At 47.0% G+C, this 24,582-nt stretch overlaps 2 protein-coding genes across 5 annotated transcripts; both read left to right on the plus strand.

Moving 5' to 3' along the window:
- The first annotated feature begins 8,190 nt into the window (after nt 1-8,190).
- On the plus strand, nt 8,191-10,638 carry LOC109731720 (U-box domain-containing protein 12). Its single transcript, XM_020290893.4, has 4 exons — nt 8,191-8,543; nt 8,638-8,757; nt 8,857-9,270; nt 9,356-10,638. The coding sequence occupies exons 1-4, from the start codon at nt 8,196-8,198 to the stop codon at nt 10,415-10,417; spliced, it is 1,944 nt and encodes a 647-aa protein (XP_020146482.2). The 5' UTR covers nt 8,191-8,195; the 3' UTR covers nt 10,418-10,638.
- A 61-nt stretch (nt 10,639-10,699) lies between these two features.
- On the plus strand, nt 10,700-14,701 carry LOC109731721 (uncharacterized). Of its 4 annotated transcripts, none has more exons than XM_020290894.4 (4): nt 10,700-13,313; nt 13,423-13,680; nt 13,803-14,136; nt 14,240-14,701. In XM_020290894.4, exons 2-4 carry the CDS (start codon nt 13,465-13,467, stop codon nt 14,257-14,259), a joined length of 570 nt encoding a protein of 189 aa, XP_020146483.1. In that variant the 5' UTR covers nt 10,700-13,313; nt 13,423-13,464; the 3' UTR covers nt 14,260-14,701. The 4 variants fall into 4 exon arrangements, with proteins under 4 accessions (XP_020146483.1, XP_040253927.1, XP_020146484.3 ...); XM_040397993.3 differs by having other exon boundaries at nt 13,100-13,248; XM_020290895.4 differs by lacking the exon at nt 10,700-13,313 and having other exon boundaries at nt 13,330-13,680; nt 13,806-14,136.
- Nucleotides 14,702-24,582: the final 9,881 nt, after the last annotated feature.

Below are 24,582 nucleotides of genomic sequence, written 5' to 3' on the forward strand. Positions count from 1 at the left end.
CCGGGCCCGGCGCCGCCGCCCCAGGCCGCCCCGCCCCCCTCCTCCACTGGCCACCTCCTCCACCGGCCCTGCCCCAGGTGAGCTCTACCTCCTCTTTTTTTCCTTTTTCTGTTTTTTTAGTATTAGGTTTATGTTTAGTTTAGATTTAGTTTAATTTTAGTTTTAGGTTTAGTTTTAGTTTAGTTTTAGGTTTAGATTTAGTTTTTTTCCATTTTTTCTGTTTTTTTAGTTTTAGGTTTATGTTTAGTTTAGATTTAGTTTTAGTTTTAGTTTTAGATTTAGGTTTAGTTTAGTTTGAGGAAAGAAGAAGAAGAAGAAGAAAAGAGGAGAGGAGGAGAAGAAGAAGAGGAAAAAGGAAAGGAAGAAGAAGAAGAGGAGGAGGAGAAGAAAAAAGAAGAAGAGGAAGAAGAAGAAGAAAAAAGAGGAGAGGAGGAGAAGAAGAAGAGGAAAAAGGAAAGGAGGAAGAAGAAGAAGAAGAAGAAGAAGAAGGAAAAAAAGGAAGAAAAGGAAGAAAAGGAAGAAGAGGAAGAAGAAGAAAAGGAAAAAGAGGAAAAAAACCCGACCCGACACGGCACCCCGACCCCGACCCGGCACCCCGACACGACACCCCGACCCCTAGATCCCGACCCCGACACCCCGACCCCGACCCCGACCCCGACCCCGACCCCGACACCCCGACCCCGAGCCTGACCCGACACCCCGACCCCGACACCGACACGGCACCCCGACCCCGACCCGGCACCCCGACCCGACACCCCGACCCCGACCCCGACACGGCACCCCGACACCGACACGACACCCCGACCCCCGACACCTCCCGAAAAGGTGTTCTTTGGCCTTCCAGAGGCCGACAGGGTCATATATTTGTGAATTATTAGTTAGGTCATATATTTTTTGATTTTGTTATGAAAAACATCATATATATAATTGTCTTGATCGGGTAGTTTTAAATGTGCAGTTGTTTCATCGCTGCGAGGTTTGGTGTTCGACGACCTCGCCGTGCGTTTGACGAGCTCTGCCCCTTCGTTCGTGGGTGAGCACAAATGACATGTCCTCCTCCCCCATTAATTATTTGATCTATTCCGATGAAACTTGATAGCTAGCTATATATGTGTCTTGAATCACCAGTATGCGTAACCAATATGTGTCTCCCGTTCGAAAGCGTCATAGTTATAAATATGCATGCATTTGCATATTTATAACCTTGATTCTTTTGAATTGTCCAACGCTATCCATGGACAGCCCGAGTATGTTTAGATTGGGTTCGTTTTCCCATATGCTTTGCTCCGGACCCGACGCATAAATTTCGTCAGTGCCTCCCCTGTTGTTCTCCGGGTACACATCCTCTCTGTTTATTGCAGAGACGTGTATCAGGAGAACAACGGGGAGGTGCTGCCGAAATTTTGTGTAGGATCCGGAGCATAGCATGGGAAAATGAACCCAATCTAAACATACTCGGGTGGGATTAGGACCTATCATTACCTATTAGAGTGTAGGTTGCATGGACGTAATAAAATTGACAAAGTAGATCACTGATGAATATATACATGGTGAATTATATATATATATTTGTTGTGTGTCTAGTAGCTCTGAAAGTCAAGATGAGTGATCGTGCGTGGATGTACACCGGTCACACTGGTCAGAACAAATGGAGCACTGAATGGTTCACAAAAACCAAGGGGTTTGTGCGAGCCGCATTTGCAAATGGCCAGAGGAAAACCTGGTGCCCCTGTTTACGGTGCGGCAATTGGGAAAAGAGGACAGAGGCTGAAATGGGCAAACACCTGCAGAAGAGTGGTTTTACGCCCGATTATACAGTGTGGACATTTCATGGTGAGTCTGCCCAACGTGACCGAGCTGAGGTGGATCGTCGTCGCACCGACGAGCATGGTACCGGATGGAAAACATGGTGCAAGACTTCGATGATGCTCGGGATTCGGACGAGGAGATGGAGGAATCTGCAAAGGCCTTCAATGAAATGTTGGAGTCTTCAAAACGTCCGCTCCATGAGCACACTGAGCTTTGTCAGTTGGATGCCATCTCACAAGTAATGGCTCTGAAGGCTCAGTTCAACTTGGGCAGAGAATGCTACGATGCAATGATGACAGTATTTGGACACTTTCTACCCAAAGGCCATGTAATGCCTGCAAACCTGTACCAGTCGGACAAAATCCTCCGTGCACTGAAGATGCCCTATGATAAGATACATGCCTGTGAGAAAGGATGTGTCTTGTTTAGGCTTGACTATGCGGACTTGAACTATTGTCCCATTTGCAAGTCTTCCAGGTATGTTGTGGTAGACAACGGTATGGGTGAGAAGACACAGACCAAAATCCCCGTTAGTGTTCTTCGGTATATGCCAATCGTACCAAGACTTCAACGTCTTTTCATGGTCGAAGAGACGGCCAGACAGATGACATGGCACAAAACGGGCAAAAGAACCGAACTAGATGCAGATGGGAATCTGATGATTGTACACACATCGGATGGTGTTGCGTGGAAAAAGTTTGATGAATTACATGGTGACAAAGCGGCAGATCCGAGGCATCCTCGAGTCGGCATCAACACGGATGGGTTCAGTGTGTTTGGTATGACGGCAGCCCAATACAGTTGTTGGCCCGTAGTTGTCTTTCCACTCAATCACCCCCCGGACAGATTATGCAAAGAAAGAACATTTTCCTGACGTTGATAATTCCAGGGCCCAACTATCCGGGGAAAAATATGAATGTGTACATGCAGCCGCTTAAGGACGAATTGCAAGAAGTCTGGGATAATGGGTTCAAGACATACGACGCCTATAGCAAACGGAACTTCATAATGCGTGTCTGGTCACGATCCTTCTCCAGCTACCGACACGAGCCAGCCCGCTCCTACACCTCCTGGATCATGGTAAGTTTATCTAGTGTTTTGCTTAACACATGCATAAAGACCTAGACTTAGCTTTATTTCCTCCAATGCTTACCATAATGACCTAGACTTAGCTTCTTCTCCTCCAAAATGACTTAATAAGCTTACTGACCTCCAAAACCATCCATTTTACCTAAGTTAGCTCTAAAACGATCTGTACTTAGCTTACTTATGTCAAAAATTGCATAATTAGCTTAGTTAGCTCATAAACGATCCATTTTACCTAAGTTAGCTCTAAAATGACCCATTTTACCTTGGTTAGCTTATAAATGATCCAGTTCATCCAAGTTAGCTCAAAAATGACCCATTTTACCTAGATTAGCTCCTAAATGATCCATTTTACCTACGTTAGCTTTAAAATGACCCATTTCACCTAGGTTAACTCCAAAATGACCCATCTTACCTAGGTTATCTCATAAACGATCCATTTCAACTAATTTAGCTCATAAACGATCCATTTCACCAAGTTAGCTAAAAAATGATCCATTTCACCTAAATTAGCTCTTAAATGATCCATTTCACCTAAGTTAGCTCAAAAAGATCCATTTCAACTAAATTAGCGGCCGACAGCTGGGACCAAGCAGCTCGAGCAGTATTTGTGTTTTCGAGGTGTGAGCACTGCAGAGTTTTTCGATGTTTAGCCCAGATATTAATTTTTCTCCTCTGAACAACAACGAAAACATCGCTGTAGGTATTAACTGGGCGGGCTGTGGCCCGTCTAGCCCAGGCCAGATATCCAGCCCAGATATTAATTTTTTTCAAGCTGAAAATGGCTAGCCCAGCTATACTTTTTTTAGGAATAACCAGGCAAGGTCAAGTTGTTATTCTCCGCCCCGCTGGGCTGCAAATCTTTCCTAGGAGGGATGCATTAGGCTTAACAAGAAAATGAGCTTCAAGAAATAATAAATGGGATGTAATTATAAAAACTGGGCAGGAACTATAAAAAATGCACCAAACACGTGATTACTTTATAAAATATTATTTTTGGATATTGAAAATTTTAATTTCATTAATTGTTGCGAGCGCAATGTTTCGTTGGATTTTTACGTAATATAAATTTATATTTAAATTGTATTTAATCTGACTAGAAATTTCGGGATAAAAATATTTCGGATCCCATCAAAATGTGAGAAAATTTATTGAATTCTGTTTTGAACGGTTGGTTGAAACGGGCTGTACTTTTAACAAACTGTAAATGGGCTGTAGTAAATTCCATTAGAATTCAAAAATGGGCTATACATTCTTACAAATCTCAAATAGGCTATAAGTTCTCTGCCACACACTTCTGGCCTTACTAAGTTGACGCGTCCCCAAAAACAGAGTTGACGCGTATGCAAGGCTTTGTCAACTTATAGTCAACACACGGTTCTAGCAGCAGTGGCCGTTGGATGTCCATCCAACGGATGCCGTGCTTCTTCTTCAATCTCGGATATTCTAGCTTCACCTGCCCAAAAAATGATTCCTCCCCCTGACATCTGGGGCGCACCGTTTCAGAAGCTGACCTGTGGGCCTACTAACTTGACGTACCAAGGGCTTTGTCAACTTAGTCAATATAAACGATTCTAGCTGCAGTGACCGTATGATGTCCATCCAACGGCCGTCGTGCTTCTTCAACCTCTGGTCTTCTTGCTCCAGCCGCCCAAAGCAGCGCCGGTCGTGCCGCCTGCTCCTGCCTCCCGTGGCCGGCTGTGCTGCCGCGGAGGCCTCCCCGCCCCTACTACTCCCACCGCTGGCCAGGCCATCCCTCCACTCACCCACACCCCCTGTTATTCTGCGGCGACGGCAGCGCAGCCGAACCAGTGAACCCTCATACTCCTCTCCGCGTGTGCATCCACTGCCGCGTCTTCCCCGGCTCCGCGTCGTCCCCTTCCTAGGCCTCGCTGTCGTCCACCGCCCTGGTGCTCTCGGCGTGGCGTGGTCAACATGGTCAAGGAACGACTTCCATCGGACGTGGACTATACGTGGAGAGGCTGACAGCTGGGTCCACGGCAGCCGCAAGGAAGTGCCTTCTTATTACGCGCAAAATAATTATTCCTCCACCTGACAGCGGGGACCCACCGGACGGGCCACCGTATTTCGCGAAAAAAATGATTCGCCCCTGACTGCTGGGACCCACGAGCTACATCTTCGCATGCAAGGAAGTGCGTAAAAAAACGATTCGCCCCCTGACTGCTGGGACCCACCAGCTACATCTTCGCACGCAAGGAAGTGCGTCCGAAAAAAAACGGTTCGCCCCCCGACTGCTGGGACCCACCAGCTACACCTTCGCACGCAAGGAAGTGCGTCCGGGCAAAAAAAAAACGATTCGTCCCCCTGACTGCTGGGACCCAGCAGCTACACCTTCGCACGCAAGGAAGTGCGTCCGGGCAAAAAAAAACAAAACAATTCGCCCCCTGACTGCTGGGACCCACCAGCTACATCTTCGCAGGCAAGGAGTGCCTGACAGTCGGGACCCACCTGGTTGAAGCGTACGTAGTGTTGTCATTCTGGTCGCGAACGTGTACGTACATACTGGTCGATGTAGAGGCGCGCACGTGTCGTAGTAGAGGCGCGCATGTGTCGTAGTAGAGGTGCGCACGTAGCATGTAGACGTATGTATAGCGGCCAGGGTGCAAGAAAGAAAATACGGCCACGTATGTGTACATACGGGCAGGGTCTGGAACGCCTACTCGCGCATACGTACGGCCAGGGCTCGTGTACATGGCTGGGTCGGAACGGAGAAACAGTGTCGTCGTCGTGTTCATGGGAAGGCAACGGAATGCGTCGTGTTCATGGGGAGGCAACGGAATGCGTCGTGTTCATCGAGAGGCAACGGAATGCGCCGTGTTCATCGGGAGGCAACGGAACGCGTGGGAGCCAACCAGCTGGGTCGGAACGGAATGCGTGGTCGTGTTCATCGGGAGGGCTTGGACGGAACAGGCGATGGAAACGAGGCCTGGCGTACCCCAGGACGGAGGAAACGGACCTCCTACGTTCGGAATGGGGTCCTGTTGATCGGGAGGGGTGTGGCGTACCGCAAAACGGAGGAAACGGACCTCCTACGGTCGAAACGGGGGTCCTGTTGATTGGGAGGGGTGTGGCGTACCGCAAAACGGATGAAACGGACCTCCTACGGTCGAAACGGGGGTCCTGTTGATCGGAAGGGGTGTGACGTACCGCAAAACGGACCTCCTACGGTCGAAACGGGGGTCCTGTTGATCGGGCGGGGTGTGGCGTACCGCAAAACGGACGAAACGGACCTCCTACGGTCGAAACGGGGTCCTGTTCATCGGGAGGGGTGTGGCATACCGCAAAACGGGACTTCATGGGATACTGCTCATCTCCACCGTCGACCTCCTCCAGCCTCCACGGGCTACCGTCGACCTCCTCCAACCTCCACGGGCTCCTGTTCATCCAGCCTCCACCGCGCGCTACTCCACCGGCTACTGTTCAACCACCCCTCCACGGGCACCCCTCCACCGTCTACTGTTCATCCAGCCCTCCACACCACGGGGTCCTGTTCAACCACCCCTCCACGGGCACCCCTCCACCATCTACTGTTCATCCAGCCCTCCACACCACGGGGTCCTGTTCAACCACCCCTCCACGGGCACCCCTCCACCGTCTACTGTTCATCCAGCCCTCCACCACACCACGGGGTCCTGTTCATCCAGAGGCAACGCCACCGCTCACTGTTCATCCAACCCCCCTGCAACGCTCACTGTTCATCCAATCGATCGGCTTCAGTTAGCAGCAGTAGCGAAGGAATCGCTCGATCGGGTTCAGTTAACAGCCATCGATCGATCGCTCGGGTTCAGTAACGCGTAGCCTGCAGTGCAATCGCTCGGGTTCAGTTAGAGCCCAACGCCTCGCTCGGGTTCAGTTAGAGCCAACGCCTCGCACACACGCGCGTACGTTTATGAGAGAAACGCGCATCGCTCGGCCCCCGACCTCCCACCGTAACCGGGAACTCCCTGAAATTTTCCTCCCCCTCGCTTCTACCACGGTTTTTTCCGTCATGGACGGCCCAAAGAATGTCATGCAGCTGCGTCTCCGGCCCGCCCAGGACGAAAAGCCCATTTTCTGTCGTGATTTTTTGTCATAGAAGTAGAAGCACACCACATCTATGATGATACCGGGTGTTGTCACAATTATCGTCATAGAAGTGTCATATGTATGACAGAATTTTTTTTCGTTCGGCCCAAAATGTCACGGATGTGTCTTTTTTTGTAGTGAATCTCGTTCCTTTCAATCTTGCGGATGGATGTGTAGACCCCCAGTCCTGCGGCGACGTGGCAAACGGAATAAGGAACGATGGCAAGGAGGGGACGAATACGAGTGGGGGCGACGCGAGCACGTGGAGCTCAGGATCCAGATCCAATCGAGGCTCTTGGCAAGGAGTAAAGGAGCGGAAATGAGAGTTCCCAGGTGCGACTCACCGTCGGCGAACGGAGATGAGAGCCGGAGAGGGCCAATCTTGGGCCTCGATGTGACGGTCACGAGCTGGCGGCGCGCGCTCCTCCTACCTACTGCATGCCAGGTTGACGGCGACGACATTGGGGACGAGGATTAATGGGCTCGACGCGCCAACTGGTGGTGATGGCGCGCTCCTCCTATCGCCCCCCTGTCTCCTCCCGCCTGGCCTCCTCCTGTCGCCCCCTGGCCTCCTCTCGTCGCCCCGCCTGGCCTCCTCCCATCAACAGCGCGACGAGCCGACGACGCGCTCCTCCGGGAAGTGCAGCGCTAGCTTCCTCTCCCACGACGACGTGACAGGCGAGCTCGAGGGGGAGCGCGACGACCCACTGCTCCGATGGCTGCGGTGGCTCGTGCTCCTCCTCCCGCGTCTCCTCCGCGTTCGGCGCCGACGGACTCCGGCCGCATCTAGGTCAGACGGCGACAGAGACAGCGGCGTAGCAGGGCCGTGCGGGCGCGATGTGAGGGGAGGAGGATGGGCGGCGGCGACGCAGAGGAGAGGAAGAGGTAGGGTTACAGGAGGGGAGGAGCGAGCGGGGTGCGCGCGTGTGGGAGGTGGCGGCTAGGTTGGCTTGCTGCACTTATACGCCACCAGGCGAAATGATGGAAGTGCCCTTGGCGGGTCACCAAATTTACAGGCGCTAGCATGCCCAGCCTCGATCCGACGGCCCATATCGTTTCATCTGAGATCCAACGGTCCAGATCGCTCCATTTGAACATCCGATGGCCAGGATCGTTTTGGACAGCCAATCCAACGGCTGAAAATCCAAACGCACGGGGAGGCTCCATTTTGGTCCAGACTCTAACAATGGGATTGGTGGTGTGAATGAAGTCGCATGGGCCCTTGGATCCGGATCGGACGACTGATTCAAACGGCATCCATCCCCACTCTCCATCTCCAAACCGCGTGGACCAGTCCGCCCGCCATTGACCTCCTCTCCTCTCCTCTCCCCCCAAACCTCGCCCCCGCCATGGCCGCCGCGACGGCCGCCGCCGAGATCGCCGCGCTGCCGGAGCCGCGCGGCCCGCTGCGCCGCCTCTGCGGCGACCTCTCCCGCCGCGTCCGCCTCCTCGCCCCGCTCCTCGACGACCCCTCCGCCTCCGCCTCGCCCCCGCTCGCCGACGCCCTCCGCGCCGCCCGCGACCTCCTCCACTCCGTCCACCACGGCAGCAAGATCTATCAGGTATGCCCCTATGCCCCTCCCTCCCTCCCTCTACCACCACCGCCGCCGCCGGTAGACCCCAAAGATTGATTTTTTCCCCCGCCCACGACCGCAGGCCATGCGAGGCCGGGACAGCCTCCTCCGCGAATTCGCCGCCGTCAACGAGCGGATCCAGGCCGCGCTGGACGATCTTCCCTACAACGACTTCGACATGCCCGAGGAGGTGCAGGAGCAGGTGCCACACCAATCCAATTTCCTACTTCCATCAGATTTCGCACCTCAATTCAACTCTATTCTGACTGCCCAATTCGGCCGTTGATCCCCATTTTTGTAGGTGGCGCTGGTGCACTCGCAGTTCAAGAGGGCGGCGACGAGGGCGGAGCCGGCGGACGCGCAGCTCGCGAGGGACCTGGCCTGGGCGCTCAGCGACGACAAGCCCACCGTGCCGGCCCTCCTCATGAGGGTCTCGGAGAAGCTGCAGCTCGAGACCATGGCCGACATGAAGCGCGAGTCGGTGGCGCTGCACGAGATGGTCATCTCCAGCGGCGGCGAGCCCGACGGCTGCGTCGACGAGATGTCCTCCCTGCTCAAGAAGCTCAAGGACTGCGTCATCGCCCAGGCCCCCTCCGCCGAGGCTCCCGGCGTGGGCAGGTCTCCCTCTGTCAAGTCCCCCATCATCCCGGACGAGTTCAGATGCCCCATTTCGCTTGAGCTGATGCAGGACCCCGTCATCGTCTCCAGTGGCCAGGTGCGGTTGATCAATTGCTATGTGATGCTGCTAGCCATTCCTCTTCAAGCACATTTATCGCAACGATCGTTGTCTTCTTTTTCAGACGTACGAGCGGTCCTGCATCCAGAAGTGGCTTGATTCTGGCCACAAGACCTGCCCCAAGACGCAGCTGGCCCTCACGCATACTTCCCTCACACCAAACTTTGTGCTCAAAAGCCTGATAGCGCAGTGGTGCGAAGCCAATGGCATCGAGCTTCCCAAGAACAAGGCCAATTCCCATGACAAGAAAGCGGTGAAAAGCTCTGACTATGACAATGCTGGTCTGGTCTCGCTGATGAATAGGCTGCGGGGCGGGAACCAAGACGAGCAACGGGCAGCTGCGGGGGAGATCCGGTTGCTTGCCAAGAGGAACGTGAACAACCGGATATGCATAGCTGAAGCAGGGGCCATTCCGTTGCTGGTCAATCTGCTCTCCTCTTCCGATCCTAGGACGCAGGAACACGCCGTCACGGCACTCCTTAACCTCTCCATCCATGAGAACAACAAGGCAAGCATCGTGGACTCTAATGCCATCCCTAAGATAGTGGAAGTGCTGAAAACTGGGAGTATGGAAGCCAGAGAGAACGCAGCAGCCACACTATTTAGCCTGTCAGTTGTGGATGAAAACAAAGTAACTATTGGTGCTGCTGGTGCGATACCTCCGCTCATCAATCTCCTGTGCGACGGGAGCCCAAGAGGCAAGAAAGATGCGGCAACGGCAATTTTCAACCTGTGCATATATCAGGGCAATAAGGTCCGGGCTGTGAAAGCTGGAATCATCACCCATCTGATGAACTTCTTGGTGGATCCTACTGGGGGAATGATTGATGAGGCACTCACTCTTTTGTCGATTCTTGCCGGCAATCAAGAAGGCAAGTCTGTAATTACACAATCAGAGCCAATGCCTCCACTAGTCGAGGTGATCAAAACTGGCTCTCCTCGCAACAGAGAGAACGCGGCAGCCATTCTTTGGTCTCTCTGTTCTGCTGATGCTGAACAAACCTTGGCTGCAAAGGCAGCTGGAGGGGAAGATGCACTCAAGGAGCTGTCAGAAACCGGCACAGACCGCGCAAAAAGGAAAGCTTCTAGCTTGCTTGAACTCATGCGCCAATCAGAGGAGGCATGAAGATTTTCTTGATATGCGAGGTTTTGGCCTGGCTCTAGCCAATTGTACACACGACACGAATACTTAATTGCTTCTGAATAGTGTTGACTTTTGATATGTTTGTATCTAGGGAGGTCTTCTCAGAATTTTCTGTAAACACATAAATGGTTGTATACTATTGTAACTCAAAAAAAGTTGTATTTCTTGATAAGAAGATAATAAATAATTTTCTGTGTGGTTTAGTTTGCTGATTATTATCAGTTCAGGTCTCATGCTTTTAAACACATTTTGCTTGTAGAACAGGATTTTTTATATTAGAGGAAGCGAAAAGGAATCCGGAAGTTGTTTCCCCTTGGGCAGCTTTGTGCTTTTTGATGGCTTCACTCTGAAGTAAGTTCCTTCTCAGAAAATCACTACTGCATTTTAGTTTCTATTTTCGTTGTTTGTGTGGATATCTCAAGTATGGATCACTAGGTTAATGTAGCTTAACTTCTTTAGAGTTAAAGACCCACATCATTCAGGTATATATTACAGTACCATCTAATTCATACGAGTGTCTCAAAAAACAAAAATCTAATTCATACAAAAAACATTGAGCAATATTTGTTGTTGATAAGTAAAACATGATGGGACCGAATATTGGTATGATACATAATCCATTTTGAGGTGAGCTATTTATAATCATTTTCCGAGTCCACATGCAAGCAACCTTTTGGTGGGGGGCGTATTCAGTGCATTAAGGACCATGGGTACAGTACTCTTTTAATTCACATCAATAGTCACGATTTTCTGTTTGGTAGAAATCATACGCATACTTCTAAAAGGACTCTGCCTATCAACTTCTGAAAATTCATATACGACATATGTTAGGATTAAGAATTAAAAAAATTGAAAGTTCTGAAAAAATTCCATCATTTCCCCTTTTTTGCCTGTAAGCCTTTTGCTAATGTTATCACTGGGCTCCTTTTAGAGCCCTAGTTAGTGTGCTTCCATCCATGGGAATAGCATAGAATCATCAATGAGCAGTTGCTGACTCACTATTCTCCAGACAAAACGAATGGTGTCATTGCATATGCAATGTTTTGACCATGTGGGATAGGGTGGTTAGCAATCTCAATTTCTCAAAAAGAGTAAAATACTGTTTGCAAACAGAAGATTCACAACCGCTCTTGAACACTGAGCCAGCTATATGCTGGAACGCAGAGAGAGGAGTGAAGAATCCATGAACTCAAACAAAAGTAGACACAGGATGGAGAACATACAGAGAACCAAGTAAACAAGACGGTGCAGCATGTCGATCATGTCACACATTTCGGTGGCAACAAAAGATGGCCATTTCTTGCAAGCTACTAGCGCTTTTAGAAGAGAAAATGTTCAAAGGGAAACACGTAAGAGAGAGTAGAGGCAAGATGCCAAGATGTGGCCACTGCACCAGCAGGATATATATCATCGCTGCATTATTAGGATATTTGAAACACACAACATGTTGTGACCATAACTAGATGTCTGGAAAATCTTGTTCGCAGAATGTAGTCTTTTCGGTCCACGTCAGTCATGTCGTGGCGTTCTTTTGGAGAACCAGGGAGGGTCTGGTCGTTTATCAGCTTATAATAGTGTGTTGGGCATCGTGCTGCCCATGTGGGGACAAGTGTTGGTCACCCTGCAATTATAGCAAATTCCAGCAGAAAGCCATTTTCCCTGCCTGCCTGAAAATGTATAACAGATGATTGGAGTCACTGGATGGGATGGGACATACTTCTTCAGCTGCCACGAGGCACCATGTTCCTCTGAGAAAAACAGGGTGGATCTGTTTGCAGCCATTGTTAATACCATTTCTCTTCAAAAGAAGTCCCTGAAGCATCGTTAGAGCCCGGTAAGTAATTAATTAGTGACTGTGTCATGTTTCTGTAAGAAATGGCCATCTTTAGTCTCTCAGAATAGATCAGTACCGAATCACTGAAGCATCTTTTAGTTCTGTTCACATCACTGTAGTAATGAACATCTGTAATGCAATTTTTAGATTCATTCTGTTTCATCCATCTAGCTGCACATTGTGGATGGTATCTAGCAATGTAACCCCATTCCATGTGGCCTCCACATCATCTAGTTAGTGAGACAAGAGGTGCAGAGGCATAACAATAAAAAGGCCCAGCCAATCTCCTACACTACACTACACTACACTACCGTACAGTGTGTCATGTCAGTATACAACCCCAACATGCAACATGCAGTAGCCCAGGGGGGCTGTCTGTCTGCATGCTGCATCACATGGCCACACTAATCAATCATGCATGCCCATATCATTTGCTTTGCTTAATCTTTCTCATTTTAGCTCACTAATCAACACCGCTTCCTGCGTGATGACACAGCTAAGATCTAATCCTCACGCTTAAACAATCAAGCAAGCAAGCAAGTTGGGCTGAAGAGATCTAAACTTGTGGCCTGGTACTTGTAGCGGTGTTCAACTTTTTCGCTTTGACCCCAACCGCACGCACCTAATCAAGATTCTTGCGCTTGGTTATAACCACTAAGCAGAACATGCCTGTGATATTATTCTATCTCCCACATGTGGTGTTAACTAGTAACCAGTGCCGATTCCAGCTTGGCCAGACACTTCCCATTGGCTCTGGGCATCATGTTGCCACAATTATATGCTCATGTTGCTAGTTAATCTCTTGTCTGTGTATTTTTTGCTGTCACAAGGGATCTGGATAGGTTGCAACTGGGAGTAGAATATGCGTCCCAACTGATCGTCTGGTGCGAAAATCGACGACCAAGATCCACTTCAGCTTGGTAGTGACCTGTGAGAGATCTGCGGTGGGAAGCGGCACGTGTCCGATCCCTGAGCGCCGGTTCGTTTCTGATTTTTGATCCTGACCGTCGGTTGCCTGCCGGGACGGCCGATTCTTTCCTCTTGGTATGGTAATGGTAGGGAACCCCTTGGTCCCTATCTATAAAGGCCATGCATACAGATACAGGGGAGTAAGCTGTACTTGCTAGCTAATTAGCTTCAGACATCTCATCAGGTGACATATATCATCTTTCTTTCTGAGGAGGAAGGAGAAATAATGGGGCACATTGCTGATCCTGCGGGCGCCGTAGTCGTGGGCTGCAAAGTGCTGCCCATCTTCAACGAGAATGGCATTGTTGATGGCGCGGTGAAGAAGATCGTGCACAGGATCGACGGGAAGAAGGCGGTCGCCCGGGTGAAGGAGCTACTCAAGTGGGCCGCCCAGGCCAGGCCGTACGGCAGCAGCAACGGCGTCAGTGGGAAGAAATGGAAGGTACTAATCGCTACTTGGTTTCTTTAGTTAGTGATCGTCGCAGGAGCACATCTTGTTTTGAAGCTGTGTCGATCTAGATGGGAAATTTCTTATATTCTGATCGATCTTGTTTCTGCGAGCAGCAGTTTCTGAGCTTCCAGGGAAGGGATGGTGGTGGTGCTGCAGCACCGGTATCAAAGTGCGACGATGACGCGAGCTCCGGGTCCGGGTCCGGTGGCAAGCTGAGCTTCAAGTGGGAGGCGGGCAGCTGCTCGTCGGCGTCGTCGGTGCTGTACTCGCCGCTGTCGTTTGCGTCTGCGCCGGCCGGGAGGACGGAGCAGCAGACGCCGTCGAGGGGCAACGGGAACTACAACTACAGCTACAACGGGTACGCGTCGCGGCTGTCGTCGGTGAGCCAGAAGAGCTCGTCGTCGGAGGCGTGCCGGATGGCGCAGTGGATCACCACCGACTCAGACTGTGAGTAGATACAATAACCTGTCTATGATATAGTATGTTAACATGATGTGCAATTAGAGACACAGTGTGGTTAATGACGCTTTTATGGTTGGTTAATTTGCAGTTGTGGTGCTGGAGCTATAGCTGAAAAATAATACGCATTGCTGAAGATGGCAGCAGGAGGAGGATGTTGAGAGGACACAAGATTTGAGAAACTGGTGATGACTCATCAAGCTAGTTAATTAGCTAGTGTTGTTAATTAGTCTAGTTAGTTAGGGAGGGAGGGGGCTAATTATAAACAGTAGCAGATGCATGTGCTATCTATTCTAGACTGATGATGAGCAATTACAGACAGACAGACAGAGAAGCAATTACAGACAGACAGAGACCAATGATGCATGAAGCAATATGGAGGGAATGCAATTACAGACAGACAGCTGATGGATGCATTGCATGATGGAGCTGTCAAATTAAGTTTAAGTGTATATATGTGCGTGTCTTTTGTGATTGATAAATAATAAGTCCACGCATACATTTCTTTCTTTTTTCTTTTTGGAAGGGAATATATGTGTTGTTATCACCTCACCAGCGGTCAGAGTTGATGTTTGGAGTGCACACTGACTGGTGGCGCCATTTTTTTACTGGCTTTTCACTGATTAACCTAACTATTTATCTTAATTAATTTATTAATGGATCAGTTAGTACTACTCCAGTCCAGTGGGTAAATATGGATTAGCAATGTCATCAAGCTGCTCTCCAACAAACTAAGAGAGAGAGGGAGGGAGCAGCCATGTGGCCACGTGTGTCTCTCATCTCTCCTCACACTTGACACCACATTGCCACCTAAGGCAACTCCGACCATAGTTTAAAAAACCCAACTGGCGAGCCTACCGTTTTTACCAGTCGGACCGCTGGTTCACCAATTCGATTGCCGGTTTCTTAAGCAATAAAATAATACATATTTTATCAACAAATGCACCAAACAATAGGTAAAAAATGTGTAATCGGAGTTGACCGTCAAGCGTGTTGGTCCTCCTACTCGGTTACTCCTGGTCTGGACTCTGGAATGGAGGAAGGCAACCGGAGGGAAGCCTTGTCGATTTGACTGCAATAGAGGGAGATCAAAGTTGTATGGACCAGTCTGATCAGGTGGCGGCAGCCCCTCTCCCCAACCATCAATAGAGGTGGTGCAGATGGCGGGACGTGGGAGTAGCTGTGCGGGCTGGTGGCTTGGTGCTGTCGAGCGGAGCGACGAGGGAGAAGCAGCATCACCACACGATGGCGCCAAGCAAGGGTTGCGTCGGGGGCGCCGACGCCCGATAGGGTTTGTCTGTGTATAAAATCGAGAGAATTGTGCCTAAAATGGCTGAAACCCTACTAAAAGAGGGCTTTTCTTGCTTTTTTGATTCTAGCCCCAGCTTGTTCGCATGAAAACAAGTTGATTGAGGGGCTTTTCTAGAAACGACATCAAATCGACCGGTTTTTTGTGAACCGACCAGTTCATCGGTTTTTGAAAAATAGGCCAGTTTGGCCGGTTTTTTCTGGTTCAATTGCTCGAACGGTCCGCTGCACTTAAAAAACCGCCAGGATCATCGAACCTAGGTTTTTCCGGTCCGACCGCCGGTCCGGTCCGGTTTTTTAAACTATGACTCCAACACCAATCATTAAAATAGACATCATCATCAAATATCCACAGAGACCTTCGGACGTGTTTGCGGATAGAACTAAGGATGGATGTCATCCAACCGTAAACTTCAAATGTCCGCTTTCAGTTTTTTTCCTATGACCGTACTACTCAAAACAGTCATCAAAGATAAACAACAAAATTCTTAAGCAACCGAAAGATAAATATTTCTATGCAACAATAATTCAAATAGAAATATAGCAATCCAAATATAAGGTTTTGAAATAAAAAGGTTCAAGTTTGAATTCATCTTAGTCGGACACATGTTCTAGTTCTCCATTTGAAACGCCCAAAGATGCTGATCATTCCACAGTTGTTCATGAGTTCCTCGATGTCAAATTTGATGATGCATTTGGATAAAATCCTCAAATGTCCCCAGATTCTGCTATGAAAGCTTGATAGGATCATCCACGTTTTTAAAAATCTAGACCATGTCGAACTCCATCATCCCCATCCTCCACAATTTTGTTGTGCATGAGCACACAAGCTGTCATCATCTCCCACGGTGCCTCTGGACCGTCTAGTTTAGCAAGTCCTTGAACAACTGCAAACCGGGTTTGAAGCACTCCCAATGTCCTCTCGACATTCTTTATAGCAGATTCTTGTCTTTGGGCAAAGTGATATCTTTTGTTACCCCTTGCTTCAGAGATGGTCTTAACGAAAGTCGTCCATGGAGGATAGATACCATCAGAGAGATAATGCCCCATGTTGTAGCCACAACCATTGATGGTACAGTTGCGCTCAGGAGCTTGGCATGCACACAAACTTGCAAACAATGGAGATTGCTACAACAACATGTTGATGTCACTCTGAGACCCAGACAAGACAAGGAAAGAGTGCCAAATCTAGAGGTCATGTGATGCAACTGCTTCAAAATGATGGTGGGCTTTTTGAAGTGACATTGGTATTGCCCTTGTTTAGCATATGAGCAATTCTTGCATTTCCAGTGCGTTCAATTCATGGATCCGAGCATACTTGAAAACCCTCTTGCTTCTCCAATTGCCATGAGCCTTGTTGTGTCTGCGGAATTGGGTTCTCTCAACTACTGCAATCCAAACACCTTCACCACTGTAGTAGCAAAATTTACCACCGCTTCAAGGCATATGCTTTTAGACATCCAGAGGTACTCGTCGCACGAATTTGTGTCCATACTATAGGCAAGCATCCTCATTGCAGCCATGCACTTATGTTAACCAGAAAACCCTATGGTTCCAGTGATATCCTTCTTCGGCATGAAGTAAAGATCATAGTTCCTGACACCATGGTAGATGCTATCAAACACTTGTCACCCCGCACGAAATCGACGACGACAATAGGGCTAGAGTATCGCATCAGCGGCAAATTAGTTGATATGTCTCATGTATATATAATTTTTTATTGTTTCATGCTATTATAATACCACATTTTGATACTTTTTATTATTTTTCTGGACTAACCTAAATTTTAGTGCCCAGAGCCAGTTGCTATTTTCTGCATGTTTTTGGTCTTTGCAGAAAATCAATATCTATGGACCTCAAAGACCTGGGTTTTTTTGGTATTTTTTCATAAATAAGAAGGAACCAGAGAGGGCCAGAAGCCACCCACAAGCCCCACGCGGCCAAGCCACATGGCCAGTGTGGTGGGCCCGTCTAGAGTCCATCTTTTGCCTATAAATTGGATATCCCTCGAAACTCTCCATACCATTTTTTCACGATTTTTTCCACCACCGCAAGTTCCTGTTCCGTGGAGTCCAATCTAAAGGCTTGTTCCGACGTGCTGCCGGAGGGGCAATTCGTCATCGGAAACATCTTCATCAACCTTGCTGCCACCATGACCATGTGTGAGTAGTTCCCTTAATTTTGATCTTGGGTCCATAGTAACATCCTCTCTCCCTTGTGATTCAATACAAAGTTCCCGTGAGCTACCTCACATGATCGGAATCCATACGATGTAATTGGTGTTGTGTTTGTTGGGATTTGATGAATTGTTACTTTATGATCAAATTGTTCACTGAATTATGTTGAATCTCTTATGGTTTCTTCGTGGCATATTTCAGTAGGCATATATGTTTTCCGATCTATATGTTGTTCTTTGGCCAATTTTAATGCTAGATCTTTAGAGGAAGTTGTGTGCCGTAGTGGGCTCAATCTTACGGTGATCTATACCCCAGTTACAAAATGGGATAAGACAACGTATTGTATTGTTGCTACTAAGAATAAAATGATGGTTTCTTTATCACGCTTGGATGATAGTTTTACTGTCTACATTATATCATCATGCTTCTTGCAATTCTCTGTTTATTATTAACTTAATAGCTTGACATGCATGCTGGATAGCAGTCTTTAGGTGGAGTATTAGTTGTAGATGTGGTTGGATTAACGGTCTACATATCACAAACGTAATGCCTATACAAGATTGTGCCATGAATGATCAGTCATAAATATAAATATTGCAATTTAATAATTGCCCAACTATAATTCGTTTATCATAACACATTTATCTTGCTGGGAGAGATGCCTCTAGTGATGCTATGGCCCTAGGTCTATTTCCCATCACTTAAAACAACCATAATTACTTTAATTTCTCGCTGCACAATTTTATTTATTTTATCTATTTATAATTCTAACCCTACCATACATTACACTTGTAACTAGCATGGCAAGAAGATTGAAAACCTTCTTGAATCAATCTGGACAAGTTTGTTTTGTGTGTTGTGTGCAGGTAGTGATCATTAGTTGTGGCAGAGGTAATTTATACTAGTTCTATAAATCTTGGTTCTCAATCGAGGAAAATACTCATTCCTAGGTTAAATCATGGATACTTGGGCTATCAAATTTGGGCACAACACCTGGATGACGTATAAATTAACTTCAAAAATTACACGGCAATGAAAACTTTATGCAAGTCAATGAACAGCGGTACATCAATGAATCATTTTTCTTAAGTTAAAGTTGAAACATACCTTGCTCGTTTAATTGCTCTTCGAGTCAGTTTTTCCCCTTTGGCACTCTCGCAGGAATTCACCCATTAATTAGTCAGCAGGTGGCGGTAGCAGTGAGTGGGTGAGAGAAGGAGAAGGCGCAACAGCAGCAGGCAGCTCGCCCTCGAGGCAGTGGCCCGAAGGGCAGCGATGGCTGCAGGCAAGGATGACGGCTGGAGGTTGGCAGCAATTAGCAGAGGTAAGTGGTATTTGGTAATTGTCAGTCGAGTCAAACACCTAGAAAGCATTGTCCATGGAGATTTGGGGGAAAGGACGAGAAAAGTCTCAGCGATTTGGGAGAAGAGGAAGACGAGCGAGCATTTGGTGGCAGGTTGTCGGTGGCTTGGTGCATTGGGCTCGGATGTATTCCTCGCTTCTTAGGCTCGTCCAAATGCTCCCCCTTTGGCCCCAATGAGGCTTGGGCAGTGGTTGCCGGGGAATTATCTTCAACAACTATAGGTCCTACACATTACCACTTTGCTTTCTTGTTATCTATCTTGTTTAGTTACTTTTTATCTACTGTTAGTTTGCTTATTTGTTTGTCAAAAAAAAGCACAAGACAATTTTAAAAAGTCACGAACAGTTTTTGATTTTTTAGGATATTTTTCAATTCAAGAACATTTTTTTAATTGGCAAAATTTTGTTCAAGTTCATTAACATTTTTATACATGATTTGTTTTTAAAAAATCATGATTTTTTATTTCCCGAACATTTTTTTTTTCAAAATTACAAACATTTTCCAAAAATTGTGAACATTTTCTGACTCCACATCCATTTATAAATTATCAAACATTTTATTTCAAATCTCACGTTTTTAAATGTTTTGGAACTTTTTTGAAGAAACAAAGATGGAGAAGGAAAAAAAAATTAGAAAATAGCCCCCCAGACATGGGCCGGCCCAAATAGGCACGCGTGTCTTCTCCCAGCGTGCAGAGCGCAATATAGAAGGTTCCTACTGTACGGTCCGGCCGAGGGAAGGATTCCCTTGTGTGAAACGTTTTTTTATCATTTATAGGTGGCATCGGTGGGTAATATTTAGCAACTTTGAGGGCAATTTCGATTACGTACCACTAGAAGCAATAGCCCCTTTGTTATTAGGTATAGGTATAAATATTCTATATATCATTTTTAGGTGAGAAGATAGATGAAACGAGAGCTCGAGGGCTAATAAAAAAAGGGTATACTATGCTTGGCAAATGATTCCATGGCCTCGTAGATGCCTAAGCTATGTTAGTAAGCATGAACTATAGATTCGTGGGGATAAATATTGGTATTGTTGTTCTTCCATCATCTGATATTAAGGTTAGGTTAAAGTTATTGGAAATATGAGCAATTTACCATATAGTTTTATTGACAGAAATAATAGATAAAACATGACTATCATAGTAGAGATGAAACGAGGAGGATCGTAGCAGAAGCTCAGAGATTGGGACTCGATGGAGATGATCTTCTGGTGTTTTTTTGGAGAGGAGCGACCTTCCTTTTACATGCACAAGAGAAGGAGGCGAGAGGCCAGCGACGGGAGGTGAAACGAGGAGGTGGAGATGAAGCGAACATCCAGCAGCCGAAGGGATGCACCGTTCGCATTCAAACTCCACTATAATAAAATATTTTTTAGACATCGGCTCGGCTCATTCCCGCAACCCGCGGCGTGACGCGTCATGACGAGGCGTGGTGAGGCGGGCGGCGGAGGAGGAGCGCGCGTGGATGTCCCTCTTGTTCTCATGCTCAAACATGTGAGGAAAGAGCCTCCCTTATAAAGAGGTCCAATTCCTACCAAACTAGCAATGTGGGACTAAACTTAAGCTCCACCTCTTGCCTTGCATGAATGGGCTACGTGGGCCTCTAGGATTTATTAGGAATTTCTGAAACTGCTATTGGGCTGGCCCATAAATAGACCAAATTCCAGCAATCCCCCACCAGATCCTAGAGGCACACAAAATTTTGCCTTTGGTTCCAAAACACTATTTTATATACCGGTACTGCAGTGGAGACTGTTAAGTTGAACTTCCACCTAGAACTCTATGCTACACTAGTAAGCAACTTGAATAGTGGACTGGGCCTTGAACTGCAAGTTTTCTGCGAATCTAGCTTCACACAAAGCCTTGACCGATACTAGGCTACCATGGGTCTTCCACGCGGGTGAAGATTATGCGTCATACTCTGAGACCTTTCATGAGTTTACTAGAGAGCACCCTACTCTCATAGATTGCGGCGTTTAACAATCAGACTCATATAGGTGTGTTCTTCAAAAAATGTTCTGCAGGACAACATCTCTGCTTAAATGAGCCACTTAGAACACATTAAGATATACATCAACCTACCATGCAGATTAGAGAGTATTGCATCTTCATGGAGTGGTATTGTTAATAGTAAGGATACTCTCCTCTCAGTTGACCAACAACTTGTCTTCCACATCTAATTCACGGGATCTCCGATCACATAGACTAGGTTACCACTGTGAACAACTCATATTGTGGGTCTCATACCCTGATGCTTTATCTATCACATTACATGATAGACCCTTAGTAAAAGGATCTGCCAGATTTTTAGACGTTTGGATATAATCCAATGCAATTACCCAGGAGATTTTCATTTTCCTGACAGACTTTAACCTTTTTTGAACATGTCTTGATGACTTCATGTTATCCTTTGAGCTGCTCACTTTCGTGATCACAGTTTGATTGTCGCAGTTCATAAGGGTACCTGGTACAGGTTTCTCAACTACCGACAAGTCATTCAAGAGCCGACAAAGCCAACCTGCTTCGACTGTAGCTATATCTAGTGCCGTGAGTTCTGCTTCCATTATTGACCTCGTTAAGATGGTCTGCTTGCAAGACTTCCAAGAAACAGCGCCACCTCCATGAGTGAATACATATCCGCTCGTGGCCTTTATCTCATCAGCATCTGAGATCCAGTTTGAGTCACCATACCCTTCCAGTACCTTTGGGTACCCCGTGTAGTGAATTCCATAACTCGCAGTGCCTTTCAAGTAACGCATAACTCTCTCTAGAGCTTTCCAATGCACATCTCCTGGTTTTGAGGCAAACCGGCTCAGCTTGCTAACAACAAAAGAGATGTTAGGTCTTGTAGCACTGGCTAAATACATAAGCGAGCCAATAATCTGAGAATACTTCAATTGGTCTCTAGCAATTCTTTGATTCTTTTGAAGCAGCACGCTAGGATCGTATGGTGTTGGAGAGGGCTTGCAGTCGCTGTAGCCAAAGCGACTCAAGATCTTTTCCACATAGTGAGATTGAAGCAATGTAATCCCACCATCATCGTCTCTCAACAACTTGATGTTCATAATGATATGAGCCACTCCTAAATCCTTCATCTCAAAACAATGAGATATGAACTCCTTGACCTCCTTAATAACATTCAGATTTGTTCCGATAATCAGTATGTCATCAACATACAAGCAAATGATAACTCCCCCCCCACCATGGCAATAGTACACACATTTATCAGCTTCATTTACAACAAAGCCTGCAGCTGTTAAAGTTCTTTCAAACTTCTCATGCCACTATTTGGGTGCTTGCTTGAGTCCATACAAAGACTTCAACAACTTGCACACTTTTCATTCCTGACCATCTACTACAAACCCATCTGGTTGTTCCATATAAATTTCCTCGTCCAACTCTCCATTTAGGAAAGCAGTCTTAACATCCATTTGATGAACGAGAAGACCATGTGGGCAGCTAATGAAAGTAGTACTCGAATAGTGGTCAGTCGAGCCACAGGTGAGTAAATATCAAAGAAGTCTTCACCTTCCTTTTGGGTATAACCCTTGGCCACGAGCCATGCCTTATACTTCTGGATAGTACCATCAGGCCTATGCTTCTTCTTGAATACCCATTTGCACCCTATAGGTTTGCACCCATAAGGACGATCAGTTATCTCCCAGGTTTCATTTGCCAAGATGGAATCCATCTCATTACAGACCGCTTCCTTCCAGTAGTCAACATCTTCTGATGCACAGGCCTCTGAAATAGAACTGGGAGTGTCATCTATGAGACACACAAGAAAATCATCACCAAAGGACTTTGCAATCCTCTGTCTCTTGCTCCTAGTAGGAACTTCATTGTTCTCTTCCACAGGATTGATAACCCACAAGTATAGGGGATCGCAACAGTTTTCGAGGGTAGAGTATTCAACCCAAAATTATTGATTCGACACAAGGGGAGCCAAAGAATATTATCAAGTATTAGCAGTTGAGTTGTCAATTCAGCCACACCTGAAAGACTTAATATCTACAGCAAAGTATTTAGTAGCAAAGTAGTATGGAAGTAACGGTAACGGTGGCAAAAGTAACAGTAGCAGTTTTTGTAGCAATCGTAACAGTGGCAACGGAAAAGGAACTAATAAAAGATTAATATGTGAAAAGCTCGTAGGCAATGGATCAATGATGGATAATTATGTCGGATGCGATTCCTCATGCAACAGTTATAACAGAGGGTGACACAGAACTAGCTCCAGTTCATCAATGTAATGTAGGCATGTATTCCGAATATAGTCATACGTGCTTATGGAAAAGAACCTGCATGACATCTTTTGTCCTACCCTCCCATGGCAGCGGGGTCCTATTGGAAACTAAGGGATATTAAGGCCTCCTTTTAATAGAGTACGGACCAAAGCATTAACACTTAGTGAATACATGAACTCCTCAAACTACGGTTATCACCGGGGGTGGTCCCGATTATTGTCACTTCGGGGTTGCCGGATCATAACAAATAGTAGGTGACTATTGACTTGCAAGATAGGATCAAGAACTCACATATATTCATGAAAACATAATAGGTTCAGATCTGAAATCATGGCACTCGGGCCCTAGTGACAAGCATTAAGCATAGCAAAGTCATAGCAACATCAATCTTAGAACATAATGGATACTAGGGATCAAACCCTAACAAAACTAACTCAGTTACATGATAAATATCATCCAACCCATCACCGTCCAGCAAGCCTACAATGGGATTACTCACGCATGGCGGTGAGCATCATGAAATTGGTGATGGAGGATGGTTCATGATGACGATGGCGATGGATTCCCCTCTCCGGAGCCCTGAACGGACTCCAGATCAGCCCTCTCGAGGAAGATTAGGGCTTTGCGGCGGCTCCGTATAGTAAAACGCGATGAATCCTTCTCTTTGATTTTTTCCTCCCCGAAAGTGAATATATGGAGTTGGGGTTGAGGTCGGTGGAGTCCCAGGGGGCCCACGAGGCAGGGGGCGCGCCCTGCACCCTCGTGGACAGGGTGTGGCCCCCCTGATGCTGATTCTTTCGCCAATAGTTTTCATTAATTCCAAAACGTGTCTCCGTGGATTTTCAGGTCATTCCGAGAACTTTTATTTCTGCACAAAAATAACACCATGCCAGTTCTGTTGAAAACATCGTCAGTCCGGGTTAGTTCCATTCAAATCATGCAAGTTAGAGTCCAAAACAAGGGCAAAAGTGTTTGGAAAAGTAGATACGTTGGAGACGTATCAACTCCCCCAAGCTTAAACCTTTGCTTGTCCTCAAGCAATTCATTTGACAAACTGAAAGTGATAAAGAAAAACTTTTACAAACTCTGTTTGATCTTGTTGTTGCAAATATGTAAAGCCAGCATTAAATTTTTCAGCAAAGATTATGAACTAACCATATTCACAATAACATTTAGGTCTCATGTTTACTCATATCAATGGCATAATCAACTAGCGAGCAATAATAATAAATCTCGGATGACAACACTTTCTCAAAACAATCATAACATGATATAACAAGATGGTATCTCGCTAGCCCTTTCGGAGACTGCAAAACATAAATGCAGAGCACCCCTGAA

This window comes from Aegilops tauschii, chromosome 7 (assembly GCF_002575655.3).
Source record: "Aegilops tauschii subsp. strangulata cultivar AL8/78 chromosome 7, Aet v6.0, whole genome shotgun sequence".
NCBI classification, from domain to species: Eukaryota; Viridiplantae; Streptophyta; class Magnoliopsida; order Poales; family Poaceae; genus Aegilops; species Aegilops tauschii.